The 12,246-nt window shown below is 44.8% G+C and overlaps 2 protein-coding genes across 3 annotated transcripts in view; one reads left to right on the top strand and one right to left on the bottom strand.

Annotated features, from left to right (window-relative positions):
• LOC139061235 (eukaryotic translation initiation factor 4E type 3-like) overlaps positions 1–11,655 on the top strand; it is a 40,191-nt gene extending 28,536 nt beyond the window's left edge. For both annotated transcript variants that reach the window (XM_070540919.1, XM_070540920.1), the window contains exon 7: positions 11,336–11,655. In XM_070540919.1, the coding sequence (XP_070397020.1) occupies positions 11,336–11,388 (53 nt within the window). In that variant the 3' untranslated portion in view covers positions 11,389–11,655. The remainder of the gene's footprint in view (positions 1–11,335) is intronic.
• On the bottom strand, positions 6,208–7,645 carry LOC139061234 (PRKR-interacting protein 1 homolog). Its single transcript, XM_070540918.1, has one exon. The coding sequence runs from the start codon at positions 7,476–7,478 to the stop codon at positions 6,540–6,542; it is 939 nt and encodes a 312-aa protein (XP_070397019.1). The 5' UTR covers positions 7,479–7,645; the 3' UTR covers positions 6,208–6,539.
• Positions 11,656–12,246: the final 591 nt, after the last annotated feature.

Here is a 12,246-nt window from a genome sequence, read left to right on the forward strand (position 1 = left end):
GATGCATGTTCACTGGGAGCTGCTGCCACCTCCTAGGACTTACACAAAGCATTTGAAAGTTGATTCTGCTACCTCCTTGTGGAGATAAACAGAACTGATCTATAGCTTCAATGCGTCGCGTCATCTGTGGCAACGCCCTTTCGTAGTTTCACTTTCGCCGCATGATTGCAACGGAGGTGCACGAAACTTTATTTTTATGTTTATCGGCACTCCCTTGCATGGGTGACAAAAGTTGATTTCTGTCTTTATTGGCACCATTCTTAGCTTCTTTATCACCGATGCGAACAAAGTATTCTTGCTCTCCTTCTTTTACCGAGTTTCCTTCAAATTCTTCAGATGCACGGCAAAGCGGTGATATGGCCGAACGCACTGCCCGTTCTCTTGACGTCGACAGCGATGACTCTTCTGACTCCGATTTTGCTCCATTCGCGAAGTCTGAATCCGAAGACAGGTTTTTTTTTTTTTTTTTTTTCCAGAAGAGGACAGCTCATCGTCGGACGACAAACTGCATTCAACCAGTTCGACCTCTGACCACAGCGCAGCCGCAACATCTCAAAAGCAGGCAAGACGCGATGTCACCCAGTGGGACACAGGGGATTTTTCGCTACCTCTTTTCACCTTTGATGACTCGCAATTAGGGCATGTTTCGGCCTCTCTGCTCCCGCCAGAAGCAAGCGAATTGGATTATTCAAACTGCTTTTCAATGAAGAACTTGTGACGCTCATCATCACGGAAACCAACAAGTACGGTAATGAAAAAGCTGGCGCATGTCACTCCGGCGCGTCGTGGCTCAGAGCGTGGGTGGTCATGGACCTCCCGGAGCTTTACTGCTTCTTGGAAATAGTGCTACTTATGGACATGGTGCGGAAGAACACCCTGCAGGACTATTGGTCAATGGACCTGATGCTGGTGACCCCATTTTTTTGTCCTGCACTTCAGTTCGATAACGGAACAATCCAATCGCCTAAGGGCCATCGGATTTATGCATTGATGAATCTCTGATGCCTTGGAGAGGCCACCTTTCATTCCGGCAGTGCATACCGTCCAAAAGACACCGGTTCGAAGTGAAGGTGTTCATTATGTGTGATGTGAAAGCTGGGTATGTACTGAGGTTTCTAGTTTATACAGGAGCTACGCTTAGCCTGGCCCAAAGAAAGGAGCTTGGTTATGCAGGCTCTGTTGTTGCTGACCTTCTGGCAGACTTTCTTGAAAAAGGGACTCTCTGTTTGTGGACAAGCCCAGTGCTATATGAATTTCTGCAGAGCAATAGAACAAATGCATGCGGAACTGTGCAAATCAACAGGAAGGGCCTACCTTCTTTCAAAAAGAAGAGGAAGGGTGAAATAGAAAGTTTCCACACAAACACTCTGTTTGCCTTGAAATAGTGCGACAAGTGTGAAGCCACTATTGACATCAGTGCATGGACCCCAGATGCAAGATCGGATAAGGTAGACAGAGCGACTGGAGAAAAAAAGAAAAAGCCTGCATGTGTACTTGAATACACCAAGAAAATAGGACTCGTCGACAGTGTAGACATGCAGCTGAGCTTCAGTGAAAGCATCAGGAAAACTCTGAAGTGGAACAAGTTCTTTTTTCACCTGCTCGTCATGTCACTGCTGAATGCATTTATTCTCTACCGCGAGAGAACTGGCACCCCGGCTAAGCTTGCTGTGTTTAGAAAGAGAGTTGCGACCCAAATATTAGAGCAGTACCAGACCCAGATCGAATGACCAAAGCGCAGAAGACCAACCACAGACAATCCGCTGCGACTGACGGCGCGCCACTTCCCAGAGAGACCTCTGCTCAGACCTCTGCCCAAGGCAGCCGCACTCAGAGAAGATGTTATGTATGTGCCAACACAACTCGTCCCTCCAAGAGGAGAACAGACACGCATTCTGAAATACTATATCGAACCTTTTTTCAGTTCCGAGTGATGCTGACACCAAAATACTGTTCCTGATTTTTTTTACAATTTAATCCTAACTTTACTCATTTTGTACCGTACATTCAAAATTTGGAATAAACTAATTTGACCATCTGGGAAAGTTTTTTAAAAAAAAATTCGAACCTCAAAGAGTTAATGTTGCTTGACAGAAATGACATTTGTTTCTCTGTGACAGAGGTATGGCTCTCGCTCTGTGTTTCACAATACATGCAGTTCTGTCTTTTGCGATGCATGTTGCATGAAACATTGACAGCGGCAAGGATCGAATCCCGGCCTCGGCGGCCACATTTTGATGGGGGCGAAATGTGAAAACACCTGTGTACTTAGATTTAGGCGCACGTAAAAGAACCCCAGGTGGCCTAAGTTTCTGGAGTCCCCCACTACGGCTTGCCTCATGATCGAAGAGTGGTTTTGGCACGTAAAACCCCATAATTTAATTTAATTCACAGTGGCATTCTGTCAACCTGCTGTGGCGAAGCATGTCTTTTGCTTGCTGCCTAATTCAATCCTCTTATTTTATATCATGCTACTAGTTTTGCTTAACTTGTTTCATCTCAGTGCTGCTTTATGGTCACCTAGTAGTACACCGTAACCCACACTGTAGCCGCTGCTTTCTGAGGTAGCGCTACTATACTTAAACTGAAAGAACTGCTGAAGCTTTAATAACTCGGGACAAATATTTGCAAAACACCCTAAATCAAATGTACCTAAATTAGAAAAGAGGTCGGAATTAGCCGGAACACATACGCAAAGCAGCCACTAGCCTTTATAATAAACTACAATGCTCTGCCAAGTATAAACAATACTCAACAGAAATGCTGCTTAATAACTATCAAGAAATTAACACCTTAGAAAGATGTTCCCGGAGATACGAAGTGTCGCCTATCACCGCAATAGGAAGTTTGATGTTAGCACACAGAAAAGCCAAGCTTTTGACTGTATCTTTTAAAAAAAAGATACAGTCAAAATAAACGCCTGTTTTTGCTCGATGTGTAAGGCCTGCAAATGTCTTCAGTACGATAAAAATTGAAAGTGCTACAAGGAATCATCTGCACAAAATTAATTCAGTTTTACCTGCACCAGCACACAGTACATATGATGGAATGTTTCTTCCACTGCTAACAATAAACTGGCAAAATATAACAGCCAATTAATGTTTGAATAAATGGATGTTGTACAAATGCAGCTGACAACTTTCTCAGAGCTGCTGTTGAACAATTGAATCTGCCGAGTCACAATTTCGAAGAACTTACACTTCAAATTGCACTGGCCCTGTCCCTTGTCTTCTCCTCCTTCTCGGTCATTTTGTTTCCTTGATTGTGCTAAAACCTTATGTCGACCATAACCAACTCACCCAACAGCAAATCTTATTTTAGACTTCATACTCTGCAGGCAAACTGTTCTCCTAGAAACAGAAAATATAGTGATGTCTCATCCACTTGTTTAATACAGTGTGTGATGCAGGTTCTTTTGTGGCTGTATTGTTTCAGATGATTCCCTGAGGCGGAGCCTTTGAAAACTGAATTAGGACAAAGCCATTTGTTGCAAAACGCAAACAAAACTTTTAATGCAGCTAGTGTGGAGAGAAACACATAAAATAAACACTCAAAGCTATGATAGTACCAATGGCACTTGAGTTTGGGGTAGACTATGAGCGTGAGCACACGCAACAGTTCGATGCGGAGGGGCGGGGACGAGGCGGCGAAAGAAGTTGCACTGGTCTCACCACAGTGTCGATGTAGTTGACCGATGAGCCAGAGACCAGAGCGTGGCTGCTCCGGCTTGGAGAGGGGATGCAGGTGCCTTGGTGGCACGGCAGATAGAGGCGGCGTTTTGGCCAGGCATCCGGGTGCTAACTCGGGCATGTAGCCCGGCTACTCGCACTCTGCCTGCAGGCACAGAAGTTTGCCGGCTTCGGGTAGCAGTCTGTGCTCGGGTATAATAGTGATGCCTGGGAATGGGTTGGCAGGACGTCCCGGTTGGGTGAAGTCCTGGAGGCTCGGATCCGGAACCCAATGGCCTGTCTTCAACTCCCAGTCCGGTGGCCGCTCTTCACCCTTGCGTTATTTCCTGGAACTCTCACCCCCTTCTGCCAGTGCGCCTTGCCTTTCTGCCACTCTGTCTGATTCGTCTTTGCCTTATTGGCCCCTGGGAACACTGTGGACTTTCCCAATTGGGTCACTTTCCTTTTGTTTTAACTTTTCCTGCCGCGCGTTCTCATGCTTTACGCTCCACGCATGCACTTTGTCCTTTTCTTCTCCTACCACAGCACTGTATCGCACACTTCACACATCTCAACTGCAACAAACATGCATAAATGTTTCAAAAAGTGCTCGCAAACTTATTCGTTATCCTAATCATAGGAATACAAATAGCAGTGCTTAACTTTTGCAATCTTGCACCTGACAGAACTGAGCAGTCATATTCTTTATCTCAATGTTGTTTTCTCATAAGCCATTTTTTGGTAATGGTCTTTTCTTAGTTATAATCACACTTCACTGAAATTTTATCTCTCCATCATTTACTTCATACTTCCACAAGGTTAAAAACTGGGCGAGTTGGTTTATCTTTATGGCAAACGCAGCACAAGAAGATAACTCTCCTGTGTATTTCTCTGGTCTTGTGCTGCTGTTACCATGAACATTTCAACAGTTATTTCTCAAATTTTGAGTAGACATGTATATTAATACTAATTACATTAATTTACCATTTGCACTTCTTGCTCTTATCTGGACACCTCTCAGTGCAAATCAGTTTCTTCTAACCTAATTTTTTATTATTTTCTTTACTGCAGAAAAAGTGTGCAGCACAACACATTCTGTTAAGTCGTTATAGGCCAACTGCAACGAAGTTTTGGTTTGCGTAAGAAGCCTATTTCAGATATCATAGATGTGGAACAGTGTGTGTGTGTAAAATTTTACATTAAAAATGCCAGCAGATGCATCACAAAACACTAGCAAAAGTGGACGCTTTTGGTGCTGAAAGTAACTCAAACATGTCATGCTGGGACTTTCCAACAGCACTGGAGAAACGTTAAAGGTTTTTGATTGTCATTGAAGAGCAGAACATACCAAGCTTCCATCAAAGAGGTTCATTGAAGAGCAGTACATACTCCAAGTTTGTCCAACAGTTGGTTTTGAACCCAGTTTCCTCAGCACCACAGCCCGATGCTTTACCCTTTAGACCATGGACTACCCAGTAACCCAAGTTGGTGGGGAAGTGGTTAGAACACATATACCAGAAAGTGTGTGAAGTATCCTAAGAATGCAAATTGCCTTAAAATTATCTAGGTCCAAGCAGACACTCAAAATGCATATACTATCATGGTGAGCTGGTGTATTATAATTAAGATAGTGTAGCCATCTGTCTTTTGTTCTTGCATTCTTTCTTGCAAATCATCCTCTCATGGCAAGCGAGGCTTTTTGGCATTGCAGACACGTAGTTTAATAATACTGCTTAAATTACTTCCCTCTTTAGTGCCCTCTTAAAAGACAACTATGACAGGCTCCTTGCCATATCTTGGCAGAATAAGTGGATACGTCCCAATATTTTTGCAGGCTGTGTACTCATGTTGCTGCTTGTGCCCACTCATACTCGCGCATCAGTCACTCGCTTTTATAATCACTTTCATTCACACTTGCAGGCACCCATTCACCAGCACTTGCTCACATACATAGTCATCCACTCACACTTACTGACAGTCACTCAGGTTCATACTGACGTCCTCTGAAACTCGCCGGCACTCACCTCCCGTTTACTCACACCACATCTCACGTCTGCGAAATGAGTGTAGCAAGTATGAGCAACAAGTTGGCTCCTTGCGTAGGTTGTAATCAAATAATGTTCTGTCTCATCCCAACACAGTGGCTTTGTGAAAACCATGGATGTTGCAAAATTGTGCCTATCGCATAACTTGATAATGATGATGCATGTTTTCTTTTTTTTTGGCTCAAGGGTCAGGGGTGGCCAAAGAGTGCCAGTCGTATAACTTGGACGCCACACGATGATGCATAGTACAATGAAAGATGTTGTACCACTAGTATAAATGTAGCACCAAATGTCATGTATGCCTGCAGACTTGCCTTATATGCATGTGCTGGATACACAAGCTCTTCTATTACCACGTGAACAGGTTCTACACAAGCTATTGGCAACAACACCAAGTTTACACTTTTGAAGCTTGGCTAGTGCGTGCGAAATCCAAATATGAGGGCACTGTGTGGGTGAACATCGGAAGAGAGTCGATTGCTTGCAACAGTAGCTAACACACAGCTGCATCAACTTTATAACAAAAAGCTTTTTTTAACAGACGTGTGCGCTATGCACACAACATAAAAAAAAAAACTCCACACGCACCACTTACAGTTGCAAACCGTTACACGGAAGAGTGTGGCACTGAAGACCACAACTTTTTTCGAGAAGTCTGACGCAGTCACCACACTATGTCACAAGTACTTCAGTCAGGAAGGGGCGCATTCCCGTGCGGTCGCAAAGCCTTGGGATGCCGTTTCATTTAGGTCTCTGCTGGTCGACAGGGTTCGACGAAGGAGCCAGTTGCGCAGGTTTACACTGCGTCCACTGTTAACACCCGCACTTAGTCCACCTTTAGGTCGGCATCGCCGGCAGCCGGCTCAATTTTCACTGCGCGCTCGTCGTTGTCGGCTGTCGCTTCGTCATTGGCGTCGCGCGCAGGGTCATCCGTTGCTACGGCGGCGTTTTCCGTAGGCTCAGCACTTGGAAGCGTCGTTATTGTGGCCGCTTTCGACGTCTGGCCACTTTTCTCCTGTTTTTCACGCGAACTGTCGGTCTTGCCCGCTTGCTCACCGCTGCCGGCAGCCTCATTGCCCGTCGTCTGGGTCACCTCGTCGTGGTCGCACACGGGGACATCCGCTGCTGCGTAGTTCTCCGTCGGCTCGGCAGTAGAGAGCGTTGCGTCTTCTGCAGAGCTTTGCTTGCTTGCTTGCTCCTCGCTTGCGGCGCTTGTTGCCTCTGACCCTTTCGTTGCGTCACCCTCCTCGTCTTCGTCAGACGAACTGTCGTCCTCGCCCCCCTGCCCACCGCTGCCGGCGGATGCCTTGCCCGACGTCCGGCGCTCTTTGAGCTTCTGCTTCCTGCGCTGCCGCTTGGCCCGCTTCTTGGCCGTTCGCTCCTCGGCTTCGCGGCGGTTGCGCTCGACTCGCTCGCGGAAATCCACGTCGAGCTGGTCCTCGTGGGCGCGTTGGTCGATGTACTTCTGGCGCGCGTACTCCTTGCGACGCAGGTGACGGTACACGTGAAACTCGCCCGAGCCGGCGCCCGCGCTCGAGCCCATCACGTTGCGCACGAACTCGGGCGCCTCGTGCGGCGCCCGCGGCCTGGCGGGCTCCGGGATGATGACGGGACGCTCGGGGTGCTCCATGAGCCGCTCGAGCTTCAGGCGCTGCACGTCGTACGGGTTCTTGGGCACCACGACGGGCGCCGTCGAGCGCGGCGGCTTCTTCGACGGCTTCTGCGTCGTCGGCACACCGAGCTCTCCGCTCTCCGCGTCGCCCATGGTGTGCGGGTGGGAGGAAAGCGTTCTCTCGCTGCCTTCTGCTCACTTGTTTTTGGGCGGCCGTCGACAACGCACAAATTCGAAGCGTTCGAAAGTGTCGGAACGCGTTCTCGAGCGAACGACTGCGAGGTCAGACCGGAAAAACATGCAACAGGAAGCAGGTGGCGCTGCGTGTATGTCAGGAGTTTTGGTTTCGGTTTCTCTTCTCTCGTTTTTCGGTTCTGTTATTGTTGTTTTTGTGCCTTTTCCGTTATCGTTCTTAGTGAAGATTAAAGTACTAGTTCTTAAGCCTTGTGCTGCTTTGTTTGATTTTTTTTTAAGAATCAATAAATTTGCCTTCGTACTTTGCAGCTTCTTCAGGGCCTGCTTTCGCATCCGCGCCGCAGTGTTCGCCGGCTTCCATATCGTGCCGCGTCGTGATGGGAAAAATATTACGTTAATTTCATACGGCTGATTGCAACGATATAATCAACCTATAAGCGTTCATAACGGTGGTGCGTAAGATCACGAATACAATAGCCTCCGAGATGGTGCTGCATAGCACTTTTGTGCCGCCTTATTTCGGAGGATATGCGATAACTTGGGTGGGTTGAAAAAAAAGATTGAGCTAGAGGTGTGCACCCGTCAAGGTCCGGTTCTTGTGCCTGTTTCACTTATTGCGAAATAATATTCGATTGGGAGAATTTTCGCTTACTGTGGTGTATGGTAACATGTCTATACGATTTGATTTGAAGCACCGTTTGAATGAACAATGGAAATGTACTATCTTGTACCGAATTAGCCGGACCAACATGCATTCTTAGATGCAGAAAAGGAATAAACTTCTCCAACCACCAGACTCATCGAATAGAACCTGCTATTATGTTCTTTTACTCCGTTCAAGTTCTCGAATCCCTGTTGTCACCATTTAAAATTTTGGCTTTCAGTTATCATTTGCTGCTGTTTGATTTACTTTGTTTTATATTTCTGATTAATGAAAAAAAATATTTTCGTGAGTCGATAGCTCACCCATGCAATTCTGTGCATGGTGCAGGCCCCCACTGGGTTTTTTTTTTGTAATTATGAGTGTATGGTGATTTTCTATATTACAGAGAGTTGGTACTTTTGTTTTAGAGCAGCAAAATAAACGACAGTTTGTTGATTACGTATCACCACTTTGATGGCGGGTAAGGGCGCAGCTGCGGTCGCTTTGTAGACTGCACTAACCTCATCACCCCATCATTCTGCACCACCACTGTGTGCTGTACGTAAAGGAACACCTTGAATGGTACTAACTTAACCACATTCCGCTTGAAAATATTGAATGACTCTAGCCACTGCAAACACATAGCGGAGCCTTTACCGCATCAAGATTACTGATCACGTGTGCCTTGTATTATTGTTAGCAACTGTGTTTATTTGTAGTGTTACAGTGTGTTTGCTCGTCCTTGTAATATACTTAATATTTGATGATTTGCAACCGTGTACTTTCTATTCAACTCTGAGGTCATCCTCAGTGTGGTGAATGTTTACAGTATGCACTTGGTGAACTTCTTGCCAGCTTTTCTTTCGCAAGATGTCCCCCAATTGGTAGATTTGCCCAAAACTAGATTTGCTTTACAACTGATGTTTCGTGACTTTGCTTATGTTGCAGTGATGTATGTAGCTGTATTGGCATAGACATACAGTTAGTTGTAGGAGTGAGCTTTCATTAGAATTTAATCATGTAGTACCAGAAATTGGTTATGCCTCAGAATACAAGTGCACCCTTCTGTGAGTTTATTTCTTGTGTCACATGTAATGTCATTATGAATTACCGACTGGACTTTTTTTTTTCAGTGTGTGAATCTAACTGTCGGTAATCTAATACTGTGAGCTGAAAGCTTTGTTTGGTTATTTAGATGGTTCATCCACAACCGACTATACCATATTCTGTGAAAGCAGTTTTGTGTGCTACTCACAGGCATTACTGGGTGGCATCATCATCTTTGTCATATTGCTTACTTATTGTAGTCTTTTTTTGCACCAAGTACGTAATAATAGGGTAGTGGTGAGTCACTGCATTCTTGAAGCCTGCATTGCCATTAGGGCTGAAAGGAAAAACCATGACTGTATTGATTGACTTCGCCACATATTAGACACAACAGAGCCTTACCTCGCTAATCTTTGCTACTTAGTAGAGGCCCCTTTCTGTGGCATTGCTCATCGCTCATTGTAGGGCGTTGGAACTCCAGTTATTTTTTTTAGCTATTTAAAGGCCAGCATTGAACTAAATTTTTTTTTTTCCTATTCATCATGTAAATGCTGCCAGGCTGTAGTGCTCAAGTACTAAAATGTTGCCTTGCATTAATTGCACTTGTGCCACCAAAAGAGGTAGCAGAGACTTTCATGAGGCAAGCTCCCTTTCAAGGTCAGGGACAACAGAGAGATGGTAGCTGCATCTTCGTTGAGCGCACTGCACAAGACCTGAAGTGTTGCAGGTTATCCTAGAAAATATGCTTTGTACCTTACTGCTGAATAATGCTGTAGCCACCATCAAAGCACTCCTCTTCAGAAATTACTAACCGGCGCTTAGTGCCTGCTCCACTGCTGGAAACAATTTTGTACCTTTTCGTCTGGAATTGCCTTCAGAGCTGCTGCAATATTGGCCTTAGGCTCTGAATGTAATATGAGAGTATCCCTTTCAAAACTTAGGCTTTTTGGTAAAGGTCTTGCAAAATCATTTGTTTCCTGGCCGAAAAGATCCATTCAGGCAGTGCATGCAGGGTGCACACTCATGGTGTGCCTTTTCTTTGTCAGTCACTCATTCCTTTCCTCAGATGTTTAATCCATTTTTGTGCTTCTTGGAATCCCTTCCATGTACCTGCCAGCATCTCTCATATTTTGCTCTTGCTCTGCCCAGTGTCACAAAAAATTCGATGTTCATAAATTTTCTTGGTAGCGCACACACAAGTGCAGACAACAGTACACAACACTCATCATCAAATCGTCACATGTTGTGTTCTTGGTTAACACCTTGATGCCACACTTTAGTCACTGCCATGAGAGACTGAAATACCAAGGCTATGAAATATTACAGAGCTGTTTGTATAGTTTTTTCTATGTACAGCACAGGGAAAAAAAATGGAGACTAGGAAAAGTGGGGACGACAAGGGTCGTCTTTCAGTTTCTCTGTCTTTCAGCTTAGGATTATTAAAATGTGTCACAATTAAGTGTACAAGGTCACGCAAAAATTTAACAAAAATCAGGAAATACGTCAGACTGCCAAGAAAGGCAACAAAATCTGGAGGCACCAAGGGCAAGGCGTAGTTGCATGTTATCTAGATAAGCAAATTCATGCTTAATTAGAGCAATAGATGCCTGACTCACAATTTTTCAACACACTTCTTGTTGAAAAACGCCACACGTCGTCATTACTTTGCCATGTCTATATCATTTTTGCATTGTAAATTGTGAGCGTGTTCCAATTCGCTCAGTACTCTGTTTTCGTTCAGTATACCGCTTATATGGGGGTCCCTCTTGTCAGTGCCACATGATGGCAAGCTCACAAACTTAATTGTCCGACCTTGTATTGTGAATAGTTGACATGCCGACAGGAAATATATAATGGTTCTTTATCGAGGTGTAATAACACAAGAATGCAAATTCCTACTGCTACCCAGCTTGTTAACTAAGGTGGTACAAATTCCAGACAGTGTAGAGGCATACACCTATCTGAAATTACTCAAATAAAATCAGAAGCAAGAAAAAAAGCATTTTAGTTTAGTTAGCCTTAACTTCTTTGTATTTCATTCGCCAATGACAGCACATTGTTTAGCTATACAATACGGCCCCGTCTTGTGTCCATTCAAATGCCTTCTCTTGTTTCTATGTTGCAGCTCACCAGTCCAGGTTGGCATATGAAGGGAGTCACAAGAAGATGTCCCGCTAGTCAGTGGAGCAGCTACGATCCACACGGACCCCGTGGTGACGCCAGGTGCCTATGGCTCGCCATTTCGGAAGACTGAGCTTGGCAGCCCGCAGCCTTGTTGCTTTTTTTGTATCCACCTCTGTATATGTTCTTTATTGACTAGCTGTTGTTGTCAGCTGTCACTGGGTGAAACAATGGGACTTCCAATGTTTTGATTCTAGGTATTGTCACCAAAACTGGTGCTTCATCACTAATGATGACTGAAGAACAAAGATATTGGCTGTGCTATTTGTTGTGTACCATGCCCTTCTTTTTTCTTAGTTTCTAGTGCAAGCTCTGGCGTATTATTTCAGTGACTGGCTTCTGGTTTAGCCATAAGTGATATCGAAGGTCATATCACCGGCATGTTCCGAAGGGCTAAGGCCTGATTGAAAATTGTGGCACTATTGTTGTTTACCATGGGCTTGATTGAAGTGGTTTTGTACTTATGTAAAAGTGTTGGTTTCTTAATGCTTCCTTATCTCTGAGGGATGTTGTTTTACATATGGAAGCTCAAGCACAGGATTTGCCAAAATGTTGTTGCTGAATTGAGTATTTTACAGATGGTTGCTAGCAGGATTTATGAACCTTACCGTGGTTGGACAGCCCACACATCATTTGAGAGCCTTTGTGGGAAAGTGAACATTCACATTGGGATAGAAAAGGCACAGTTAGCCTTGGTGGTTATGTTATTCTAGTTAGAGCGGGAATTCAGTGTTTCAGGGACTTTGTAAAGGGTGATCTTATTGATGGCTTGTTTAATACCATTTGAGTGAAGCAGTGTGTCGAACTAAATCGATTAGCATAAGCATGAATCATTTTTAGTGAAGCATGCTTTAG

The sequence above is a fragment of the Dermacentor albipictus genome, chromosome 6 (assembly GCF_038994185.2).
Source record: "Dermacentor albipictus isolate Rhodes 1998 colony chromosome 6, USDA_Dalb.pri_finalv2, whole genome shotgun sequence".
Taxonomy (NCBI): domain Eukaryota; kingdom Metazoa; phylum Arthropoda; class Arachnida; order Ixodida; family Ixodidae; genus Dermacentor; species Dermacentor albipictus.